This window comes from Panicum hallii, chromosome 1 (genome assembly GCF_002211085.1).
Source record: "Panicum hallii strain FIL2 chromosome 1, PHallii_v3.1, whole genome shotgun sequence".
Lineage (NCBI taxonomy): Eukaryota > Viridiplantae > Streptophyta > Magnoliopsida > Poales > Poaceae > Panicum > Panicum hallii.
In genome coordinates this window covers 9,272,357-9,295,955 of record NC_038042.1, presented here as the reverse complement: position 1 = coordinate 9,295,955, position 23,599 = coordinate 9,272,357, and the positions used below count along the sequence as shown (strand labels likewise).

Here is a 23,599-nt window from a genome sequence, read left to right as displayed (position 1 = left end):
TGTATTAGGGACATACTTGATATGTTTAGGGGTAAAAAAAAGCTTATACTCCAACAGCAGGGTCTCAAATCATGTCATTTACAACTAATTGGGGAAGATTGGAGCGGAGGTACCGGGGAAAAAGTCTCTGTCAGATAGATTTCGTGGCAAAAGGGAGATAGAATCCAACCAATTGAGTCCTATATCTAGAACCCGGGAGACTGAGTTTTATATTAATTTGACAGTTTTTTTTATAAAATAGGACTCCGGCTATTTTTTTCTATTAAACCCTATATTTTTAGATAGGATTCAATTTAGGAGTCATGTTGGAGATGCTGTGGTGGCGACGCGAGAGGTGGTACTATCGTGCTACGGCGCGCTACAATCTGCACGTCGTTGAATGATGCCGGGAGAGGACATGCACCGTCATGATCTGATCTCCGATCCGCGTGGGCCGGACATGCATGGATGCATGATGCATCACGGTGCGTGCGGACCGGTGTCTCTGCTGCAGCCTGCCTGCCTCTCGATCGTCGCCGCCTTGGATTGGATCCGGACCTGACCTGACCTGACCTGACCTGCCCTGCCTGCATTGTTTGGTCCTGGTTCCTGGACTGGAGACGCGAGAGGCTTCACCGTCTCGTAAGCAGAATTGCCGAATTGTCAAAAAAGAAAAGCAGATCTTTTCAAAAAACAGAAGAAAAGCAGAAATTGCTGGAAAAGAGAGGAAGAGAAACGAAAGAGCAAGGTGAGGGTCAAAGAAGGAGATGGGAGCAGGAACAAAAAGAAAGAGGCTCGGGGAGAATGCGAACGAGAAAGGTAAGGGGCGGAGGAGCGAGGCTCGTTTTCGCCTTTGACGCGCTTTGGGCTTAAGGTGAGCAAAGAGCAAAAGCGGCAGCCGAGTGCTATGCTAGATCGCTAGTTCTAGAGTACTAGACGACGAGGCCAAAGGCAAAGCCAAAAAGAAGGCGGTGCCCGAGGAGGAAGAAGGCCACCGGGCTGGCGTGGCGCGGGACTAACGACTAGTAACCGTAGGTAGGGAGGGAGCCTGCCTGATCCAGCGGATCTGACTCTAAGCTCCGTCATCTTATCAGATTCTCAGGTACAGACGTCGCAGCACGAATCCTACGCGGATCTCCATTGCCATGCTGCTGCTGCTGCTGCCACCACCACCGGCAGCAGCTCAGCCTCACGTCGATGCGATAAGATGATCTCCTCTCCTGGCGACCGGCTCCTTCGCCTGCTTTGCTTTTCCATCTCGACGATGAGTCGATGATGATGAGTCTCCAATGCCCTCTTGGTGTCATGGTGTGGACACCACGCCACAAGTCCACAGTCCACCACGCCGCGGGCAAAGGCACATGTATCTGGGACGCGGGGTGCTACAGAGTACTACCATGTGAGCTGCTGCCGCCTACGAGTAGGATACTGGCGCCGTCTGCCGAGTGCCCATGCAGGATGATGATGACGCCGCTGCTGTAGCAGCAGCCGCTGGGCACTGTGCACTCCCTGCTCGCAGTCAGTCAGAGGGTGGGGGGGGGGGGGGGGGGCGAAAAGCTTGTCAGGGCCAGGCATGCCAACCTCGAACCTTGGCTCTCACAATAAAAAAAAAGAGAAAAAAAACAAGAAGAAAAACTTGGCTCTGGCTAGCTTGTTTCCCTGGTTGCATGCCTGGCTCTGGCAGTCTGGCTCATGCCAATTAACCTCAGGGCCAGAGACACTTTCGGAGTAATGATTTCAACAGTTTTTGTTAGTATTTCAAAAAAGTCATTGACAAGGGCAAAGCATTGTGAAACCGAGTTTTACTGTTTGTACAAAAAATCGTTTGAACAAGTCGCTAGTTTGAGCTTCCCGTCAACAGAAACAACAGTACCTTGCCTCTTTGAGCGTAACGACCAAGACTTATTTTTCCTCGGAGCGCCATGCCGGGGCAAAAACGTCCCGGCCGTTCCGTTCCGTTTCCGTGTCGCGCCGCGCTCGCAAGTTGCGCTGAGCCCTCACGTCAGGCTCAGGCTGTTCTCTGTTCATCAGAAACTTGCGCGCGCGTGCGGTGTTCAGAACGAAAATTGTGCGTGCGCGTGCGGTGTAGCTCAGGTTTCGTGTGGGCAGGACGCAGCTGAGCAGGGCGCGCACAGGAGGAGACGAGGAGCAGAGGACACATTGCCTTGCCGTGTACTCCCGTGCGCCCCAGTTGCACGTGTGAACAAGCGGGCGCAGCGGCAGCGGCGGCGGCTTTACGGTCCGTGCGTTCCATGGCCTCGCCGTGCTCACGGTCACGGGATCGCGCGGCCAGCGCCAAGTACTAGCAGACAAGTGCTCTGTGCTCCTAGGAACCATCTATTCCTAGTTCCGCCGGGCTTCGCCCTGCAAGAAAGTAGTGCTAGCTTTGTTTGGATCGTCTGAGAGGATGCTGAAGCTATCCTCTCCACAACGTGAGTGAAGCCTAAAACTGTTGATACCGCCCATCTCAGAGAAATTAGCATCGGTCTTGTTCTCGCAGCAGGAGTAGGGATCCTCATTGGAAATAAAATAATAAAGGTGAAAACGACTCATCTTATATTCCTCTCTCATACGCACTCCAAATTCCGTCTCCTATGCAATTTCCCCTTTTCCTCCTAATATTTCACCGCTTCTATTTTTTAAGTTGGTAGAACAGTTGATTTGATCCTTCAACTTTTATCTCAAGCTCAAATTCGTCTCTCAACTATGAAATTGGTCAATCTAGTCCTCGTACTTTCTATCTGGGTTCAATTTCATCCTAAATCCTATGTGGCATGCATGCCATGTTCATGCCTAGTCAACAACGGGTAACGTAAAATGTGTCAATAGATAAGATATAAATAAACACTTTACCTCTGATTTTTTCCTCGCATTTGATGTCCTGTAAAAAATATGGTTCAATATAGTCAACTACAATGCATAAATAAACAAAAGTGTAAACTTGTGTTCATAGATATAAGATCAACAATAACTTATGTTTTTTATATTAATGAATTATGGGTCAATATAGCACTTGAATTGATGCATGTGCCGCACTTGGTAACATACCAAGAACTTTACATGCATGTGAGATGGCTTAGCATGCCATAGAGGACATGCCATATCAAACCAAAGTTGAAATTGGGCCTAAGTAAAAAAAAAGTTAAGGACTAAATTGGTCTTTTTGATAGTTGAAGGATGAATTTGAACTTTTGAAGAAAGAATGAAATTGCCTGTATGTTGCCTTTCAAGTTCGATCATTAAGCGGCTGCAGTGTATAAGTGGTGCGCAAATACTCTCTCTTCCCCCTCTTTTCTGGCTTTGCTTTAAACTAAAATTGTGGAGGACCTTTATAATTGCAAAGTTGTTACAAAGATGGGAGCTGTTTAGGTTCACCTAGATTGCGGCGTGGCTTGCCTTACATGCTAGTAGAATGTAGAAAGTAAGGTGAAATAGGTTATGGGATTTTGTAATTCTACGGTGGCGGATGGTAAGTTCTAGATCACGAATCGAGTTTGTTTGGATCATAACTAAAAATTGTAAAGAGCTGGATTTTCCGGCCATTTAGGCGAAGCACGGGCAAGAGCACGAGCACCGCGCCCGCGTTGGGGCGCGGAGCTAAGCCCTCCTGCCGCCGCTAGCGAGCAGAGGGAGGAGGCACTGCAGCAGCAGCAGCAGCTAGAGATGCCTGCGCGCGCATGGAGACAAGCATTACGCACAGCGCGTAGCCTGCCTGCCTGCCTGCCTGCGAGAGGCCTAATCCTTATAGCCCTGGCTGCTGGCTCAGCCGTTCCGTGGTAAGGTAGCGTGGAGGAGACGTGATGTCCCGATCAAGTAATTGCACAGGTTGACGACGATGGATCGATCGATCAGTCCGTGGCTGCTGGCTGGGCAGCAGTAGCTGGATAGCTCCGCTGCTGAGCTGATCGTCGCGTCCACGCCGGCGTCGACCGCAGCACTGGCCATCGGATTTCCATTCTTCAGACGTGCTGCTGCTGCATGGACACCTCGGTCACTTGCGCCAGCTGCACACGCCAAAGAGGTTGGAGGCGCGCACGGATGGCTGGCGGACCAATCACCGTTTCACCAGGGGATCCATCAAACCTGCAGCAGAGATGTGTGCCCGTTCCGTGGCTATCAGCAGAGATGTATGCTAGTCCATTTCGTCCGGAAACGTAATAATAAATACTGCCTCCGTTCTTATTATAGGTTTGACACCGTTCACTATTTAGCACAACCATTCATCTTACCGAAAAATGTAGATATTACTTTTCTTGGTTGTTGCTTGTTTTATCATTGAAGATGCTTACGACTCTTGTATTTTTTTTCTATCCACGCAACGAACTTCTAAATAAGACGAATGGTCAAACATCGTGACAAAATGGTGGCAAATATTTAGGAGAGCACGGAACACTAATATTCGGTTTTGTAAGATATATTTCATATTTGATCCGACGAAAACTATTTCGATGTGGTAAATGTCCGTGGGGTTTTTCTAGCTATAACCATGATCAATTTTAGAGAAGGTCGGCTGGATACATAATTAAAACACCTTACCTTTTGAAACAAATGGAGTACTAAATCTGCTATTCGGCGCATAACATATTTAAGCTTTATAAAATGGAAAAAAAATAATTCCATGGAACCCAACCACCCAATTTTATGTCGTCCTTTATTCAAAAATTTTCAGTGAGCTTCCACCTTAGAAAAAAAAATGGCACTAGGGCCTCTGTCATCGATGCTAAAACTTCTGAGCGAATAGTACTAGGCAACACTTTATACTGCCCTGACGTACAAATGTGTAGCATATGGCTATCATTCATCGTTGCAACAAAGGAAAAGACGAAAGTTTCATCTGAGACATGCATCGTGCTTGACTTGAGATCCCATCATTCTACCACAAAAGCTAAAGCATCTGATGATTGACGAACCATGGATGGGTGTGAGTGGTGACGCTATTATACATTCATGTTACCTTTGGATTATCACTTGCCATAGTACCTAATGAATCAGTTTAATCGTTCATTTGATCAGCCACAATATTTATGGCTTGCATCTCGAGCCCAATCTACCCAGAATATGCCTCATGTATTAACATGGTGCTTTCGGCAGATAACTGATGATGTACACGGTACACGTTATGAACTGAAAACAGAGCATGCCCTTCTATCCCCCTCGAACAATGAATTTCTAGAGCTTGCAGTTAAATTTCAGAAAAAGGAAAAATATGAATTCCCCAGTAACCATGTGTATTCTGTAAATTGTAATAGTATCTTTTCTTCAAAATTCAGACAAATTTTTCATGTCAAAGAAAGGCCTTAGGAACTAGTTTATGAAAAGGGTGACACATAGGAGAATGAGGAAAGCCAAATAGCGACCTATTACACCCCCATAGAGTGAGTCATTGCCGATGCTAAAACTTGCGTGCAGATACTACTCTGACGCCGGGCCTTAACGTACAACCGTCTAGCATGTGTGCATCATTCCAACACGCACAAAAGCAAAAGACGAGGGATCTCATCATCCGAGAGAGACACTGAGACATACATGAGTTGATGAGATCCCATCATTGTTGGACAAAAGCAAAAGAGCTTCTAGCTTGATGATTGAAAGAACCGTGCATGAATCTTTAGACACCATTATAGGCCCGAGCACATCCTAAATCATACATGTTATACTACCTTTGGAATTTCTAGCCAAGCCATTACAGTCATGAAATATGTGAGGAACCATGCAAATAACTCGAATTTAATCAAGTCGTTGTCCATCGGCCAACTTGATTAAGGAGAAATAATTCGGATAGTGAAAGGATATTCATCCTCCTAAGTGGTTTTTGGATCAACATTTGTCACAAGAGATCATTGTTATGTATTATTGTGGTGAATTATCTTATGTGTCCCTATATAAATATTCTCAAAATCATGATCAAATTCTCTATCAAAACCATCTTTTGCCTGGCCCAGCTTGGTTTCTTGGATGAGCCGGTCCGTCAGCTAAGAGATTGTGTCTATGTACACATCTGTGACTGAGCCGGTTTCTCCTTGGTCGGCCAGTCGGTCGGCTGAGAAAGAGCTATTGTTTTCACTCCGGGTGAGCTGGACCTCCCATTGGTCGACCGGTCGGTCCGCCGAGAATTGCTTTCTGTTCGCATACTGGCTGAGCCGGTCCTTCATTCGGTCAGGCGAACCATTGGCCAGGGTGGACGTTTCGTCTATTACTGCGGGTCTCTCTCTCTCTCTCTCTCTCTCTCTCTCTCTCTCTCTCCCTCCCCCCCCCATCCATTCAACCCAACTGCTTAGTCCACCCGACTGCCGCCTCCTCTCTCCGTCTCCCTCATGTGCCGTCTCCTCCTCAGCTCGCGCCGTTGCTCCCTCCCTCATGGGTGCATGCGGCTGCTCCCCCGTGGCTACTACACCCATCAGCTCTAGCTCTAGCCGGCGGTGGTGGCCAGTGACGAGGTGGTCCGGCCGCCAATGGTGGTGCTCCGGCTGGCCACTTCTCGAGTTCCAATCTTTGGAAAGGTTCAAGCTCGTGTGGTCGTGCTTCTCCCCAAGTGATTCATCTCAAATTGAGCCATGTTTTTGAATCGTGTTTGCGTGGCAACCATTCTTTCAAGGCATATCAATCTTCCTATGGCTTGATCTCTTTCTCTAGAGCTTTAGAATCAAATCCCTTTGGTAGAACATCTCATCTAGCATCAATGTACTAGGATCTATGAGGGTTTGAAATTTTATTGGATATTTTCTCCTGATTTACAATTTTTCTACCCCTAGGTTGTATAGGTCCGGCTGAGCCAGTCTCTATCGACTGAGCCGGTCCTGGACACTCCTTCAACCACTTTTCATCTATCTAACTTCAATATCATATCATCCTATACATTCTTTGTAGACATCATGGGTCGTGAATGCCGTAAAGCTTCACGCAATGTGCACTATGAGGAAGCAAGTGATAATGAAGCAACAGAAAGTGAGGCAGAAATTGGGTCCATGCAAGCATCTTCTAGCAAAGCTCCCTAGCGCAAACCAACTCGCAAATTTCCAAGATCAAAGTACAGGGGCAGTGGTTCACTTGAGCTTGGAGAATCATTCACTCCACGCACATCTAGTGGTGCTTGAAGGAAATCAACAGCTGAAGACGACCTATTGGTAGGAGGTGAAGGTATAGGAGATGGAGAGGATTGAGTAGTGGAAGGTTTGGGCTTGCGAAAGCGACTTAGAGGATTATTCGGATTGACTCAATTTGGACAATAACCCTCATACTTTACATCCTTCACAAAAGTCTTCTTGGTCACCACTGCAATAATCTCATAATATATGGAGCACGACAAGGAGCTCTTTCTCCTGGGCAACTCCCGTAGGCACGCCCCGCACCAAGAAGGGACGAGGAGTTCCTCCCTGTACCCGGACCCGGCGGGTGGAAGCACTGACACATCCTCCGCCGGGAGGTGACGCCTCCCCCGTGGTCGCCCAAGGCATCTAGGGAAGCCGCTCCGATTGCCCAACGGAGACGGAGCCCTGCCTGCGCACCCGCTCCCCTCGATCATCCGAGCAGAGCACTCGAAGGACCGAGCTGTAGAGAGGCCCGGGAGCACGGCGTCACCCGCGTGCTATCCCCTGCCGCTCGCAAGCATTCTTCTAGCACCAGATGCTGGAGCAACCACCGGCTCCATCAGGTGGACGCACACGAGTTGAAAGCAACTCCATTATACGAGATCAAGCTTGCCCACGACTTAGGTTCTGGATGGGTTCAAAAACTAGGTCCCGGAGGCTAGCTTTGCTGCGCGGAGCGCGGCTCCACCTCAAAAGAATGGAAATCCTCATAGGGGAAATAGGGAAGATCCCCTCTATGGCAGGCTGACCTGACGGATCGGGCAGGCCTTGATGTTCCGCACCGAAAAGTAGGCTGCTGGTACCACTGTGGCACACTTATTGCATGGTCAGACTAAGGCAATCCCGATTGACTCACGGTCACAAGGGGGAGCCCCTCCTACGCGATGTCTCTTTGCGACTGAGGCAGAGCGATGCGACCTCTCACTCTAAGCAAAAGCACGATGCAGTGAGAATAGCGCCTTCGCGATTAAACAAATCGCAAAGCCGCTCGGGGGCCTCTGACGGGTCCAGGGACCCGGGTCCCCAGCGGGCCCACTTCCTGCTGGTACTCTGGATTGCCTAAGACCACACGTAGATCAAACGACCGCGCTCCTGAGCCGTGGCCTTCTCCAGGCCGTCCAGGCCCACGGTGCCGATGGGTCGGCTGGTCGGCTGGGGCCTCGACCCGCGTCCCCGACCATGGGGACGACTAAGGCCTAGGTCCGTACCATGGTCCTGAACTAAGATGCCGATCGAACTCCGCCACGCACGTGTCACTTTCCTCGACTAACAAGGTCGGGAGCCGGCCGAACCTCGCACACTGACAGTCCCCAGGGGCAGATGCTGAGGATAAGGACGAACGCACAAGAGTCAATTACCGTACAGGGCCAACCACTCCCCCCACGGGGGTTACAGTCCCTCTTACTGCCACTACAGGAGGGACACTATTTCACCTGCCCATCCTCGCGAAGGGACGGGACGCATTGCCATCACGACGCGGCGAACACACCTCCATCACAACGGAGTGACGGGGTGTAGCGCTAGGGATGGAGCGTTACTACCATTCCGTACTTATTGTCGCACGTAGGACTTGGATGATAGTCATCGGAAGGCCCCGACTGATAGAGTTGGTGGTCCCAACTGATAGAGCTGGCGACTCTGACCGGCGAAGCAAGGAACACTCTCTCTTTCTACCTCACTCTTTCTACCTTTGGTTCCCCTGTAATGGAGACCCCCTTGGACTATAATAGGGAGGGTCATCTGCCTAGGAAAGGCATCTGGATTATACAACATCATCTACTCGCAAACTTGCAACTCCCCAAACTCTCACGAGCACTTGGCCTCAATCAATACAACCGACTCACCCCCGATTGGACGTAGGGCACGATTGCTTGAACCAGTATAAATCTTGAGTCATTGTATGCTAGACCACCTCCGATCACGACACGCGATACACTTTGAGTAGGTTTAGTTGTCGGCCATTTTTGGAACCGACAACATTTGAAGCCATAAACATTGAATTCAATTCATATGCCCACATTTAGGGGTAGTTTCACAAATATAAGGATTCAAACCTTGATTGGTATTTTATTGTCATTCCTTTATTTCACTTCAATTTGGGCTATCATCAATCATAGAAATGGGGAGATTGAAAGGGCATTCATCCTCCTAGGTAAGTTTTGGTGATTTAATGACAATCTCGAGCATGAGCGCAGATTTTAAGCCATAGAGGATGATTGGCGACCCCCAAAATGAAGGTGAAAAGAATTGCAGAATTTCTACTCAATCAAGCAAATATTTATTTATGTTTCATTTTTGAATTTGAGTATAGGGTGCCGTACTATCAAGGGGGATTCAAGGTGTGTGTTTTTACATGTGTTCCAAAGCACGAAAGATCATAAAGAAACCCTCACACACACCTATATACTTGAAACAATTCAATTCTATCCTATTTCAAGTCATGTGCGGCTGAGCTAGTATTTCACTGGTAAGCCGAACAATCAGCCAAGAATGTATTTCTGTCCAAACTGCGGCTGAGCTCGTATTTCACTGGTCAGCCGGACCATCAGCCGAGAGAAGCCTTTTGTTCTTATAGCGGCTAAGCTAGCCCAGAACGGCTGAGCCAATATTACACGGGAATGCACAGTAACAACTAGTTGTTGGGTGAAGTATATATATGCGCCCTCCTGTTCCTTCATTACTTGAGACAAATAGGCCTTCTAGCATTCATTCCCACTCCTCCACTTCACTCTTGAGCATTCATCTCGAGATTTGAAGTGAGATTGGACAGTTGCTTGGGAGAGCTTGTTAGAGTGCATCTCATCCATCTCTTGAGCTTTGGAGACTCCGACAGGCACCATCTCGGATTTGTTACTCTTGGAGTCTTGAATAACTAAATGGCTAGGCGTCGCCATTGAGCACCCAACTCGTGTGGGTAGCCCTGGCAAGTTTATATCACCCATCCTTGTGGAGTATGTCATAGTAAGTAAGTCAATCTTAATCTTTATGGTCGGTTGAGAGAGAAAAGGGTAAGAACTCTTTGTAGGCTTCTTAATGGAGACATAGCTTCCTTTCATGGGAGTGAACTTTGGATCTAAATCTCGTGTCTCCTTTGTGCTTGTTGTGTTCCTCATATTCCTTTTATTGCTCGCATTGACTTTTGGTTTCCTAGACCGATCTATGTACTGCGAGTGATTTGGGTGCAGTTGTTCCATGGATCTATAAGATGACACTCTCACAAGGTTGTGGTAACAAGTAGATCTAAATTTCATTGGTTAAATTTGTGTGATAATTTGTTTTGAGCTCCTAGGTTCAACTGAACCGGTCCGCACCAACTGAATTGGTCAAGAACCGGTCGAGCTGTGTTGGACCGGCTGAGCTGGCCCTATTTTATCCATTTCGAATTGTTTTGTGATTTTTTTTAGAAAATGCCTATTCACCCTTAGGCATCACAAGGAATCTTCCATGTAGTCCTTGAGATATCTCTAATAATATGCAGCTCAGGAGCGAGCTAATGGGCGGGACTCGTGTGGCATCGCATGGCACGTGGATGCTGGCGGGACTTTGTTTGGTTGGGCTTCCAACCGGCTGTGGCTCTTAAAGAAAGCCAAAAGCCAACGAAAGATCCTGTCTATGGCCGGAAGCCACCTCTAAAACCCAGTTTTTTCTCTATACAAAACTGAAAGCAGGTCTTACATGCTTTTCTAGCTGTGGTGGTGGGAAGTTCCAAGAAATTACCTTATGTTGGTAGGGATTTGTTTCTTCCTCTCCCCCGTCAACTCTCTCTCGCTCGTTCCTCTCGCAGCGGCGCACGCTCCCTCTCCGAGGCCCCTACGGCCCGCCCCTCCCCGACAACCCCCTCTCCGACGCCCTGCGCAGCACCCAGGCGCTTGGTTTTGCTTGGAAATGCAGATTGCCTAGCTCAGCCACCGAACATCACCTCCGCCCGTCCGCCACCGGCGCGGGCGTAGGTCCACCGCGGCCCCGTTCCCACCGATGCGCGCGGCCTCCCCGGCACTGCCGCACGCTCCTCGGCGCGGGCGCAGCACCACCGCGGCCCCGTTCCCCGCCGATGCGCGCGGCCCGGCTCTGGCCCCGTCGCAGCTCCACCGCGCAGCTCCTGCGTCGCCCCGCGCCGCCCCTAGTCTTGCTTCCGTCGCGCTGCCGGCAGCCGGCCCTACTCCCTTGCGTGCGCCACCTCCGCGCGCGAGCTCCGCCGAGCTCCTCCGGCCCTCCTACTGTCGCCGCCGCCCCAGACCCTCCTTCCTTGCGCGTGCCGCCCCCGACCCTCCTCTCTTGCGCGAGCTCCGCCGCGGGCCCGAGCTCCTCCGTGCGCGGGCTCCACCGCGGGCTCGAGCTCCACCGTGGACGGGCGCGCCGCGAGGCTCCTCCTCCGCCGCGAGCTCCAGCCGCCGCCGCTCCTTCGCGCTTTGGCCAGTGAGAGGAAGGAGAAGGTCCGCTTGCCAGCGAGAGAGGGAGAGAGTTGAGTGGGGAGGGATGTGGATGACGCGTGGTTTCCTTAAAAGTTTCGAGTAAAAGTTTTCTCAAAAGCCACAACTGCTAATGAAATTATTTTTAGTTTTTTCGCAGGTCACGGCAGATTTTTTACAGCCCACGACCCACAACTGCTTTAATACAACTTAACCAAACACATTATTAATCTGTTTGATCAAAGTTAGCCGTACTAATATGATGCTGACGTGGATACCGGATTGCTCGGGTGGAAGCTCGGACAGTCCACGCTTAGTATGAAAACAGAGCTTAGCCACATAATTTTTGAAATGTTTAAATCTCTAACACCTCAATAACCATGATTACTGCCCGATGACGATTGTAATGAGATGATTAGAAAATAATCTAAATTATTCATAGGGTTGTTACAAAATGCTACTTCCTCTATTCTAGAATATAACTAAGTTTAGATTTCTTTTCTTCACATCAAACTTTCAAACTTTGACTATGTATAGCAAAAAATTGAAAAATGGCAATATAAAAATAATATTTTTGACTATGAATAGAAAAAATTCGTGAAAATTGACCACATAAAAATAATATTAATTGATTTATAATAAAATCAACTATTATAACATGTAAATTTTTATTTAAAATTAATTATTTTAAAGATATTATTGATCAAAGATTAAACTGTTTGACTTTAAAAATTATAAACTAGCTATATTTCAGAACGAAGCATGTAGATTGCACCGACGGGGGACAGGGCGTGGTGGGTGGGATGGGTGAATGATGAAGGTTTCAGGCCTTCGGTCAGGGCCAGGCCAAAGCCGGGGCCCTGCACCAGCGGTCCAGTCCGTCCCGGCGTATATGCCGTTATATCTATCTATCCATCCATCCATCCAAGTCAGCGCATCAACCAACCATGCATCAAGGTTTTCCGGATGGATTCGCTCTCTCTCCCTTGAGACATGCATGCATGCAAAAAGCACCTTGCGTTACATCATGGTCACTACCTTGGATTGGATTGGACGGCTGTAGCGATCAGCTCCTTGTGCTCACTAGATTTGTCCACCACAACTCGAGAAATGAGACTGGCTACTTGATCGAGAAAGCGCCATTCTCTCCGGCTCAAAATACATCTTGTTTTACGATTTTGTTGGGCAAATTTGTTTAGCTTTGACCACTGATGTATGGATGATTGCGTAGGTTGGCGATTTAAGATATGTGTTACTAGGTTCACTGTAGAGAACACTTTCAAAATATTTAAATGCATGTACTCGAAATGTCACATTTTCCACGGAAATTATTGGTCACAGCTTCGCTTCGTAGACAGTGTCCACGTTCTAAGGGCCTGCTCTGCTTCACAAATCGCAGCTCAGCTTCATGAACTTCACAGCAGAGCAGCTCAGCTTTGAAGTTGCAGAGTTTTTGAAAGTGTTTGGCTAGCAGACCAACTTCAGCTTCAGAAAATAGAGATTCGGATTGGAAAAGTCCCTTATGCCCTTGAACGATGTATGAGAGGATTTCATTTATGATTTTCCATCTAAACGACTAATTAAAAAATAACAGTACATTATAGATAGATAATAAATAGATAATAAAGTACAAATATTCCAAAATAATTCCATTACATATCAAGTCTCAATGATCTACTACTCATGCTACATACAACTTTGAGAAATAGCCGTTGCTAATGCATCACGAAAAACATCCATAGTAGGCGCATTGGGTACCGGAGATGATCCATCCGAGGGCACTGCATACTTGTTATACCTTTCCGGTATTGTAGGCTCATAATTTTCATCACGCTCCACACGTTCAAAGTCTAAATCACCACTGTTATGCTCACGGATGAAATTATGGATCACCATGAGTCCTATCGGTATCATCTTTTGCTTCCATAATGGATACATCGGTATTTTATAGAGAATTTGCCACTTCATTTTGAAGACTCCAAATGGCCTCTCAATAACACTACGAAATTATACCGATTTCGGAAGACTGGAGATGCGGGCATGACCTCTGCTGCCTCCCGCGCCGCCCCTGCCAGCTCCGCCCCTCCCAGCGCCGCCCTTGCTGCCTCCCGCGCCGGCCAGGCCCTGGGCCGCGCCGCCCCTGCCGCACGCGCCCGCGCCGCCCGCGTCCGGGCCCGCGCCGCCCACGCCCGCGCCCGCAGCGCCGCCCGTGCCGCCCGTGGACATGCCGCCCGCGCTAGGGTTTTGAGGATGGGAGGAAACAGAGGATGGCAGCAGACAGGGGGAGGAAGATGGGGGGGGGGGGCGGGTGGGATAGAACGGATAGAAGAAAAACGTTTCAGGTGTGTAATCAGTGGCATTGGTGGGTAATTTTCCCCCAACTTCACGAGGGAGTTCAAAACGGCTACTCGTGAAGTACCCTTTTGGCTGCTTCATGGATTTCGTGAAGTTGGGGCCAACTTCACGTTTTTGGTAAAGCTGAGCTGGTGAAGCTGAGAGTGTTTGGCTACAGTTTCGTGAAGCGAAATCGAATTTCGTGAAGTGAAACAGTCCCAAACAGGCCCTAAATTGAATGTATTCCCCTACCAACGGACACTGTCCATTTCCACGATCCTCCGCGCACCTATGTATGGCAGTGCCCGATATCATCACATTCCATACCTCTCGTAAGCCTACGTGTAGTATCAATAAACGCCTAAATGCTAAAACTTAAAGAATTTTTTTGCACTAACATGCTCAGACGAAGTTCCCTCTCTTCTACGGTTCAGGAATGAAGGATGACTCTATCGCCAGAAAGATGATAGGGGCTTGAGCCCCCTCGCACCTGCCCTATTGCGGTAACCACTGGGCACATTAACTCTACTGATTAAAATCTAAAAATCATATTTTTTTAAAAATTTTTAAGTTAAATGCATATCCATATCTCCTTCATTAAAATAAACAAAGTTTAATAATGATTATATATTGCGGATGGGCTGTTGAGGTAACCATCTCTGTGGGGAGTTGTTCTTATTGGGTGTGTAAGAGTTTTGGTTAGGGTTAGAGAGAGATAGAGAGGAGAGGCTATTTGTTTGAATTTTTTTTTGACACCCAATGCTTTAATTAAGTTAGAAGTGGCTTGTAATCGGATCTCTTGAGGTAATACAGAAAACAATTTCATGCCAAATTGTTCCCTTCTCCCATGATCTGAAATTTATCTTTTTCGGAATTTTCGGGGGCTATTTTCAAGGAATTTTCATTCATCGCATTTGACTGCGATTTAGGTCTGATTTCTTGAGGGGTTTTAGTGCTAGCATATGTGACAGTTCCTTCTCCTTTATGGCTCAAGAATGAAGGATGACTCTGTCGCCAGAAAGATGATAGGGGGCTTGAGCCCCCCTTACTCCCCTGCTGCCCAGTTGCATTCACCACTGGGCACATTAACTCTACCGATTGAAATCTAAAAAATATATTTTTTAATTGTTAAGTTAAATGCAGATCCATGTCCCCTTCGTTAAAATAAACAAAGTTTAATAATGAATATAAGCGTGCAAATTCTTGCTTCATTGCTACAATGCTGCTCAATCTCTTTTCTTTTTTTTGAAAAGCTACTCAATCCAATTTAAGCCCTTGTTTTTCTTCCAGCCCAACCGTACTGTACGGAGCAGGAGCAGCAGCAGCAGCTGCTGGTCGGCATGGCAATCGCCGGTGATGCAGCTGCATTGGCGCGGGTCGACAGCCCAATCCGCCTGAAAAGGAGGGGAAGCCAAAGCGATCGGATGGTGGAACACAAGTGGGGGACGAGGCCAGACACGCGCCTTTGATGGTGATGGAGATGCATCTTTTACGCGTGTTGCCGTCCGCGTACTTGTGTTCAGCAGCAGCAGGCCAGCACCAGCAGGATAATGGCTCACTCTGACACTGCGCATTCTCGTAGATCAGAAGAGAAAAAAGGCCTCTAATGATACTAGGACAACTAGTAGCAGTATCTGGTCTGTTACATGCGTGGATCTATCGCAAACAGAGGCTTTGTATTTGCATATATAAGCATTTCTTAAGAGAATAAACAGAATTAGTACTTGCTGGTACTAGTGCACACTGTGCAGTATCAACATCATTATGTTCTCTGTCAGTCCTGTTTGTTCTCTCTGCCTGATTTGATGTCTGTCATTTTTTTTCTCGAACCCAAGTCCTTGCCATGATGTTCTGGGCTTTGGAACGAATCTGAACCGATCAACATTGTTGGCTAGAGGTTACTGGTCTCAAGATTCGTCCCCTGTTTGAGCACGAGCGTCACAGCTACAACCAGTTCCTTCGTCCTGGATGCAATAAAGAACTAAGCCTCTATGAAAAACCGCATCACAAGAATGCAATCCAATGTTTATGCTGCTAGTAGGCAAACATCTCCATGGAGACAAGGAAGCCAGACAAACTCACCCTGCTACTAGCAATAATGTTGTGTTGTTAGGACATGTGACAGAGTGGGGGCAAATGATCGAAAACGCCCGGCTCAAAGCAAGTACATCATCCCTCTTGCCTGCATATGCATCCAAACAAAACCAAACCTTGCCTTGCATGCCCTTGTCCCCCATCCATGGAAAACACCAGCAAATCAGGACACACACATGGTGACACACAGCCACACAAGCTACACATACAAAGGCACAATTTCTACTGTTTCAATTGGAAGATCAACACTACTAGTACATTGTCCTACTCCTATTTCAACAATATTGTATTGTACTAGTATTGAGGTATGGCCATTGGCCAGAGGTTTCTTGCAATCTTTTGCTAGTTGCAGCTCTTGGCCAGTGTTGCAGGCTGTAGCTGCAGCCTGCAGCTCAGCCTGGGACACAGCAGCAGCCAGGCCCCTTGCTACTACTGCTGCTAGAGGCAGAGCACAGTAGTGTATGACTATATCTCCTTGGCAGCTTTAAGAATCCAAAACAGTCTAAACAACGCCTTTAAAGCGGGCCAGACCTGAGGTAAAGCTAAAGTCCAAAAGCCCATGCATGCACCAAAAGCTATCAAAGCCCAAAGCTGAAGGACAGGGCAGGGGAAAATGTTGTTGTTAACAGTTCTTAATCCCTCTCTCTCACTTTCTTCCTCTAGGGCTGGCCGGGCAAACAGTACCATGCATTGGTCTCCGTGCATGGAGCATGAGTGCCCATCAGCCATCACCATCATCTCTGTCTCTCTCTACACTTTGCCAATGTGATGGCTGATGAAGTTTGTGTCAGCCCAAGCCTGTATGGATGGCTCAATGGATGATATAGCTGGTAGGGGTACTGGAGAACGTGGCAGCTCTAGAGATTCAGTGATTTACATTGTTGTTCATCGTTTTCAGATGCTGTTTGAACATTGCCAGTAGTACGCCGTGTGATCGTAGATGCGTGGCCTTGCAGACGCTGCAGTTGAACAGCTACTGCCATAAATTTGCTGGCTCATGAACGGGATGTGCAATGGAATCCAGATCCAAGAACTGATCTCGTCTGCTAGCAAGTAGGGTTGGTTGCCTTGGGGCCTTAACTCTTAAGCCTTTAAGCTTTTGCATCGACACAACCATCTTTAGCTTTTGATGCCTGGCAAAGATGGTTTCTGTTGTGGCTTTCACTTTCGCTGAATCAGTGGTAGAGCATCTGCTTTGATCTCCCCCTCTTTTCGGTGCCAGTTGATTGATTGATTTGCATTGACCTGCGTTGCTAATAAACCAGTGAGATAAGACAACTTGACTTACTGTTCCGGCTATTATTATTATTATTATTATTAGCAGCAGCAGCAGCAGTTCTTATCCACTCAAAAAAAAGTTACGCTGGTGCTGTGAGATAGAAGCTGTATTGAGGTAATTGTGGTTATTAGTTGGCCAGTCAATTTCGAGCACGTGTCAGCTACGACTACATGCAGTCAGTACGTGCACAGGGACAACAAGCTACAGTCCATACATGCGTGCACGGTGCACCTAGAGAAGCTGTTCGTGGCACAATGGCAGTGCTGTGGATCTTTTCCTCCTGACCTACGAGAATGCACAGTAGTGGTCAGTGAGCCAGTAATGCCTGGAAACAATTCAAATAGGAAACAGAAACAAGTGCTCCTTGCCTGTGTCTTTGGTACCTGTGTTGTTTCACAGGCAAGGCCGCAAGGGCAGGTACCCGGCAACAAGGTATCCAAAGACTTGGTTCTGGTGTCCCTTGCATGGCCAATGCGAACAAAGGGATGGTGCTTCCTTGACCTTGAGTTGGGCACCTTCAGTCATGTGTCCCTTTGTTCGTCACATGCCTGTCCAAACAAACAGAACATGATCAATAGCAGGACAAGTCTGTCTGGTTGCAAATGTTTTTGGGATTCCAGTCGTGATAACGTCCTGAAACATTACATCCTGCTGAGGGCAATGCAGATCAGGAACACGCTAGAGGGAGGATCGCCGGATCCTAAGTTTCTGTTGGAGCAGTAGGACGTACTACTAGGAGTGAAATCGTCAGCAAGGTTTCTTCACTTCAATGCGCCAGGCGAGAAGGCAGGTGCAGGCCCAGGAGGACGGACCAAGAGTGACTGTGATGCTCGCGCTCAAACAGGAAGCGAATCTTGAGACCAGGAAGCCCTTGCCGACAGATTATTCGAGCGGTTCACATTCAGTGCCAGCATCATGGCGAGAACTGACACTGGCATTCTCCGAGCCATCGTTGTTCCACACAAGCATCTCTATTTCTCAGAGTCCAAACTGACACTGGCAGTTCTTTGTTTGTTCTCCTAGTTTCACTCGGACTGTAATAGTTGGGCCCTTGGTTTAGACCACGTCGGAATCCATCCGCAAGAATTTGGGCCCATTCTTTGCATTGCGCCTCAAAGCAGCAAAAGGCCGGAGCAAATACTTAGAGCCCATTGAGCCTTGGGCCACCAAAGTAATCTCCCGATCTCAAGAAAAAAAGGAATCAAAGTAATAATCTCCCAAAAATAAAGAATAAATCTTTCTTGGTATTAATTTGCTTGCCCTTTTATTATTTGAAGAATCAGAACGGACAGGGGGATAAAGAAAGGTTGGGGCCGTTCCTTTTTTACCCCTATTGAAATATAATAAGTTCATAAACACTCGTCAAATACGTCTAGGAAGGGCAAACATGCATGATGCCACGTCTAGTAGCAGCAAACCCTTTTTGCGGGTGCAAATGTTAAATGTCGACCATGTACATCTCAAGCACTAATCAATCAATCATATAGTAAGGATTTATTTAAATAGGCTAAAGTTGAATGCTGAACTTTAGCACCTATTAGTACTCGTACTCTGTCTAAAATTTTAAGTTTTAGCTAAAGTTTAAAGTTTAGCTCATTCCATTACCATTTCTGTTTGGATGAACCAGTGCTAAACTTTAGCACCTTTAAATATTAGCACTTGGATCCAAATATCCTTCAAGTATTGCCGCAACAAGGACAATTTGCCTAAGAACAAGGTATTGCGACTCCAATTTGGTTTTGTTTTGTGCAACCAGGAGCCGCACAAAAAGAATAAGATGGAAATGATTAAATAAAAATGAGTTCAAACTGTATCTGTTTTTTACAGTGCTTGTATTTTAAAAGATGAAATACAGAATCCTGCGTTTATACAAGCAAGCACAGGCACCCATATCAAGGTAGGCAAAAAGTTTCTATTTTTCGGAGTTCAAACCGTACCAATTCATTTTTCCAAGATCATTGATTTTTAGAAAAAACTGATGCAGGCGCTTATCCGCGCGCACACGCGCACTCACACCCTATCTCTATTAGGAACTTCGAGAAACTAGATTCACATCTATTGAGATTGATGAAAAGATATGTCAAAACTGGGATAAGCAGGTTTCACTTTAAGAAATCTAATCAACTGAGTTACATGAGAATAAATCTAACCAATTTAGTCACAATTTGAACTCTGAAAAATACAAAAATATGTGTGTCAACCAATGGCAATAACAAGCTGAGCACAGTTCAGTTGGTTAGGCTCAATATGGTGGAACCTACCCCACTGTGCTCGATTCTTTTCGAGGTAGAAGACAACAAGATATTTTTTGTGACTTTGTTAATCTCAAAATTTATCGCCCTAGTTTGCATTTAAATGTTGAAAAGCAAATGGTCTCTAGATGATAAACCGTTAAATCCTTCGTATCCAGTAAGTACAGGAGATGTTACTGGTCCCAATTTTAGCATATCAAACTTATTTTAAAGTAAGATATTAGCTACACTTGCAAACACATCAGATGACCACATGCAGGAAATCCACCTCTTCTCTTTCGTCGCTTGCCCTGAGTGAGTCGCTGACGAAGATCATTGAGGTTGAGGGTGAGCGAGGTTGTAGACGGCCACGGATTGGTTGAAGAGAGAGAAGAAGAACGCCAGGACGGCGAGCACGAGTGCGATGACGGACCACGGGTTGCTGCAGTAGTCGCGCATGAACCTGGCCCTGTGCCTGTGCCAGCTCATGTCGTGGTAGCGCTTCACATCGGCGAAGAGCGGCGCGAACAGGTGGTCGTCGTAGTTCATGGTGCTGCAGGCGCCCAGGGACTGGAAGAAATTGGCGGCCGCGTCGTCGTCGCTGGACAGCATGTTGTCCACGATCCCCCGGCGCTGCAGCTCCTCCACGTCCTTCCCCGTCCTCACCAGCGACGCCATGAGCGCCGCGTAGCTCGTCAGCGGGGCGCCGGAGGAGCCAGTCCGGGGGCCCCTGCTCTGCTCGAAGGCGACGAGGTTCACGAGCAGCGGCAGGCTCGCCTGGTCGATCGCCACGGGGGGCACCTCCATCACGCCCTTGTCGCCGTCGAACGTTATGTCGAACATGCCGCGAGGGGACGGCGGCTTCCTCACGAACCGGACGCCGGCCTCGCGGAGCGCGCTCACGCAAGGTATCACCTGCGGCGGCGGAGGCGAGGCCTGGCTCGACGCCGCCGGTGGCGCCTGAGGCCTGGGCACGAACGCCTCGTGGAAGAGGTGGAGCAGGTGGTCGATCGGGCCTGTGGGTGCCTTGCACGGCGACGGCGGTTGGTGGGGCAGGAGCGCGCCGTTGGGCTTGAGGTGCAGCAGTAGGAGCGCCAGCAGGTCGTTCCTCGGGACCCCGCCGCGGAAGAAGGCGTCGAAGAGCGCCTCTAGGACGAAGAAGGGGACCTGGTTCTCCACGAGGAGGAGGTCCGAGTGCAGGAGCACGAGCGCCCAGCCGGCGTCGCAGAGCACGTCGGGCTCCTGCCGGTGCCACTTGAAGAAGAACTCGAGCACGAAGCAGCCGTCGAGGAGCAGCATCTCCGCGAACCCTTCCTCGGCGTCGGCGTCGGCCTCGCTGTAGCAGGCGCGGGCGCGGGACTCGACGTCGCGGACCGCGCGCACGAAGGCGCGCAGGGGCACCGGGGCGGCGCGCTGGAGCAGGTGGCGGAGGTAGCGCCACTTGTGCCGCTCCATGGCGCGGAGCTCGGCGCGGCCGCGGTAGTAGGGGCCGACGGACACGAGGCGGGGCTCGTACAGCGTCCGGTTCACCTCGCGGACGCAGGCCGGGACGCGGAGGATGGTGAAGGAGCCCCCCTTGCCGCCGCCGTGGCCCCCGTCACTAGTAAGCCGCCGCTCGACGGCGAGCTCCAAGGGGTCCTCCTCCGTCGTACCAGGCGGCGCGTCCGGCGTGGCACCAGAGGACGTGGTCTCGCCCGCCATGGCGTCGCGATCCAGTTGTGAATGGCAGACCGAGCTGCTAACCGAATTTAAGAAGACAGTCATGGCAACTCAGCAAACCAGGGCGGCAGTCAGCAAACCAGCCCCCCACCCCACCCCCCCGCCCCCCGCTTCTCTCTCTCTCTCTCTCTCTCTCTCTCTCTCTCTCTCTCTCTCTCTATATATATATATATATATATATATATATATATACTTGTATGATAGCTAGGTAGGCAGACGCAGAGAGATGGGCAACGCACTTTGTGCCTGGCGGCGGCAGCCCGCGGCGAGACTGCCGTCGCCGCCGAGGGATTGGTCTTTGTTAGGTACAATTGCCAAATTGATCTTGCTTTCAGAGTACCTGCGTTCTTATTGATGCATATATACATTGTTTCCCAGGACAGCCCGGTTAGCGCCATCGCGGGCGATGAGTAGGTTCGACCACAACGGGCACCCTGCCCTCGGCTTCGTCCCCGGCCGCCGCCTCGTCGACGAGCCTGCAGCCGCATCCCAGGATGAACCGTCCATGGGTTCTTCCGAGTCCACCAACAATGGTGGTAGTAGTGCTGCGGGAGCAGGGGCCGAGATGCCAATCAGAGAAATAAGGTTAGGCCGTAGGGTGAAGCTGTGGATTTGCCTTTGTCGATCTCCAAGCTAAACTTGCTGACCACACCCAATAATTCTGCTGCATGGGTTATTTGCAGGTGTGTGGATTCACGCCCCACGAGGACCAGCTACTGCTGTGGTCTCTCCTCAGCCACCTTGCAGCAAGAACCTTAAGATCAACTTGTTTGGCTAATACTCCTCCTTGCTTTTGGCATTGCTGCTTTACCTTTTGTGCTTTTCTCCCTGATGATCGATGAAATAAAGGCAAGGCTTGGTTTTCCACTAGGATCCCAAAAGTATTCACGGCCTAGATCATCACTCCCACGGAGGTCGCCCCCGGCCCAACCGCTCAGTCCACCATGGCCGTCTGGCTGCCTAGATAGTGAGCTAGAGATCGAATTGGTCTCATACTACCTCTCATCCATCACACATACTATAAGTCTATCTAGATTTGTGAGGAGTAAAACATTATTAACTTCAACTGTCTATCTAGATTTGTGAGGAGTAAAACATTATTAACTTCAACTGTCAATATCTTAAATTTACATAGCCCGGAAACACAACATTGGCACTACTGGGTCCATTACAAAAACTGCTACCTAAAAGACATATCTCTAGTGTCATTTAAATTTTGTTAAAACAGTGGATTCATATTTGTGAACAGGCTGTGAGTAGGATTTTTGTTTGCCCCGGATCTCAAGTTCGTTCTCAACCAAACCGTCTCCATCTGTGCGGTGCGCGTCGGCAGCAGAGTTGCTCGAAGACTCGGGATAAAGAATTGAATGAGCCAACGCGTATTCCACTTCCACTAAGGTAGTAGCTGCGTGTGGCCGGATGATCTGCTAAGCTGCGTTTTCAAGAACAGGAACGTGCGCAATCTTGTAACAAGAAAGCACAGCAGCTACCATGTGAGCAAATGATTGGGACAGCTGCGTTTCTCTCCCCTTCCCTGTCGAGATCTGAAAAAATCGTGCAAGTGCAGCATGCCTTTGTCAAAATTCCATCATTCCACGTGTCATTTACTAGAGAACTTGGGTGGTCGTGTCTATGCAAATGCTCACGGATAGATGAAAATACTGAAGAACATGGCACCATCTCTCAAGATTGATCCGTGTATACTACTAGAAAAATAGGCTATTACCATAAAAAATATTGCAACAACATATAACATATAAATTGTTACAATAAGTAAGTGATATTGCCATAGTTTGAAATTTGGTGGCAATATATCTGTTATAGTGCCACGAATTTTATTGCATTGCCATATGTTCAACTTTCATTGCAACAGGTTAACATCTACTGCAACATTAGCTTATATTGTTATATTGTTGCATTAAGGTGATTGTTTTGCCACACTAAACTAGTGTGGTAATATTTTAAAAATTAGTTGCAAAAAAAGTTATTATTGCCACGGGTGTAGCGTTGCAATATATGAATATTATTGCCACGTTTTCTAACTATTGCAACGTTTTTTATTCATTCTCACGGTGAATCGAGAGGATTAGAGTAAACTATTAGCAAAACATACAACGAAAGTTACTGTAGAATAGTGGCAAAAGTTTGTAATCCTTTAGGTCCATGGCTCAAAGCCAACTAGTAAAATTTTTTATATTTTTTACTTCTAATTATTTTTTGCCACAAAATATATCGTTGCAAGAATACTTTATTGCCACCATTTACAAAAATATGGTGGTTATAGCACTTTTACTACCATAATCATGTACGTTGTAATTGTTACCGCTTGTTGTTGCAATATCAATATACTATTGCCATATTATCGATCATTGCAACTACTATCTAATGCAATGCCTTATTACGTGACAAATACCATAGCTATTGCAATGAAACAGAAAAACCTGGCCTAAAATTTTAACCACGCAA

General features: G+C 48.0%; 1 protein-coding gene across 1 annotated transcript; it reads right to left on the bottom strand.

Annotated features, from left to right (window-relative positions):
* Window positions 1-19,528: 19,528 nt before the first annotated feature.
* On the bottom strand, window positions 19,529-21,210 carry LOC112874389 (putative UPF0481 protein At3g02645). The gene has a single exon (XM_025937685.1). The coding sequence runs from the start codon at window positions 21,176-21,178 to the stop codon at window positions 19,748-19,750; it is 1,431 nt and encodes a 476-aa protein (XP_025793470.1). The 5' UTR covers window positions 21,179-21,210; the 3' UTR covers window positions 19,529-19,747.
* Window positions 21,211-23,599: the final 2,389 nt, after the last annotated feature.

Excerpts from the sequence above, each read along its gene's own strand:
- LOC112874389 (XM_025937685.1), bottom strand. The coding sequence starts at position 21,178 with ATGACTGTCTTCTTAAATTCGGTTAGCAGCTCGGTCTGCCATTCACAA.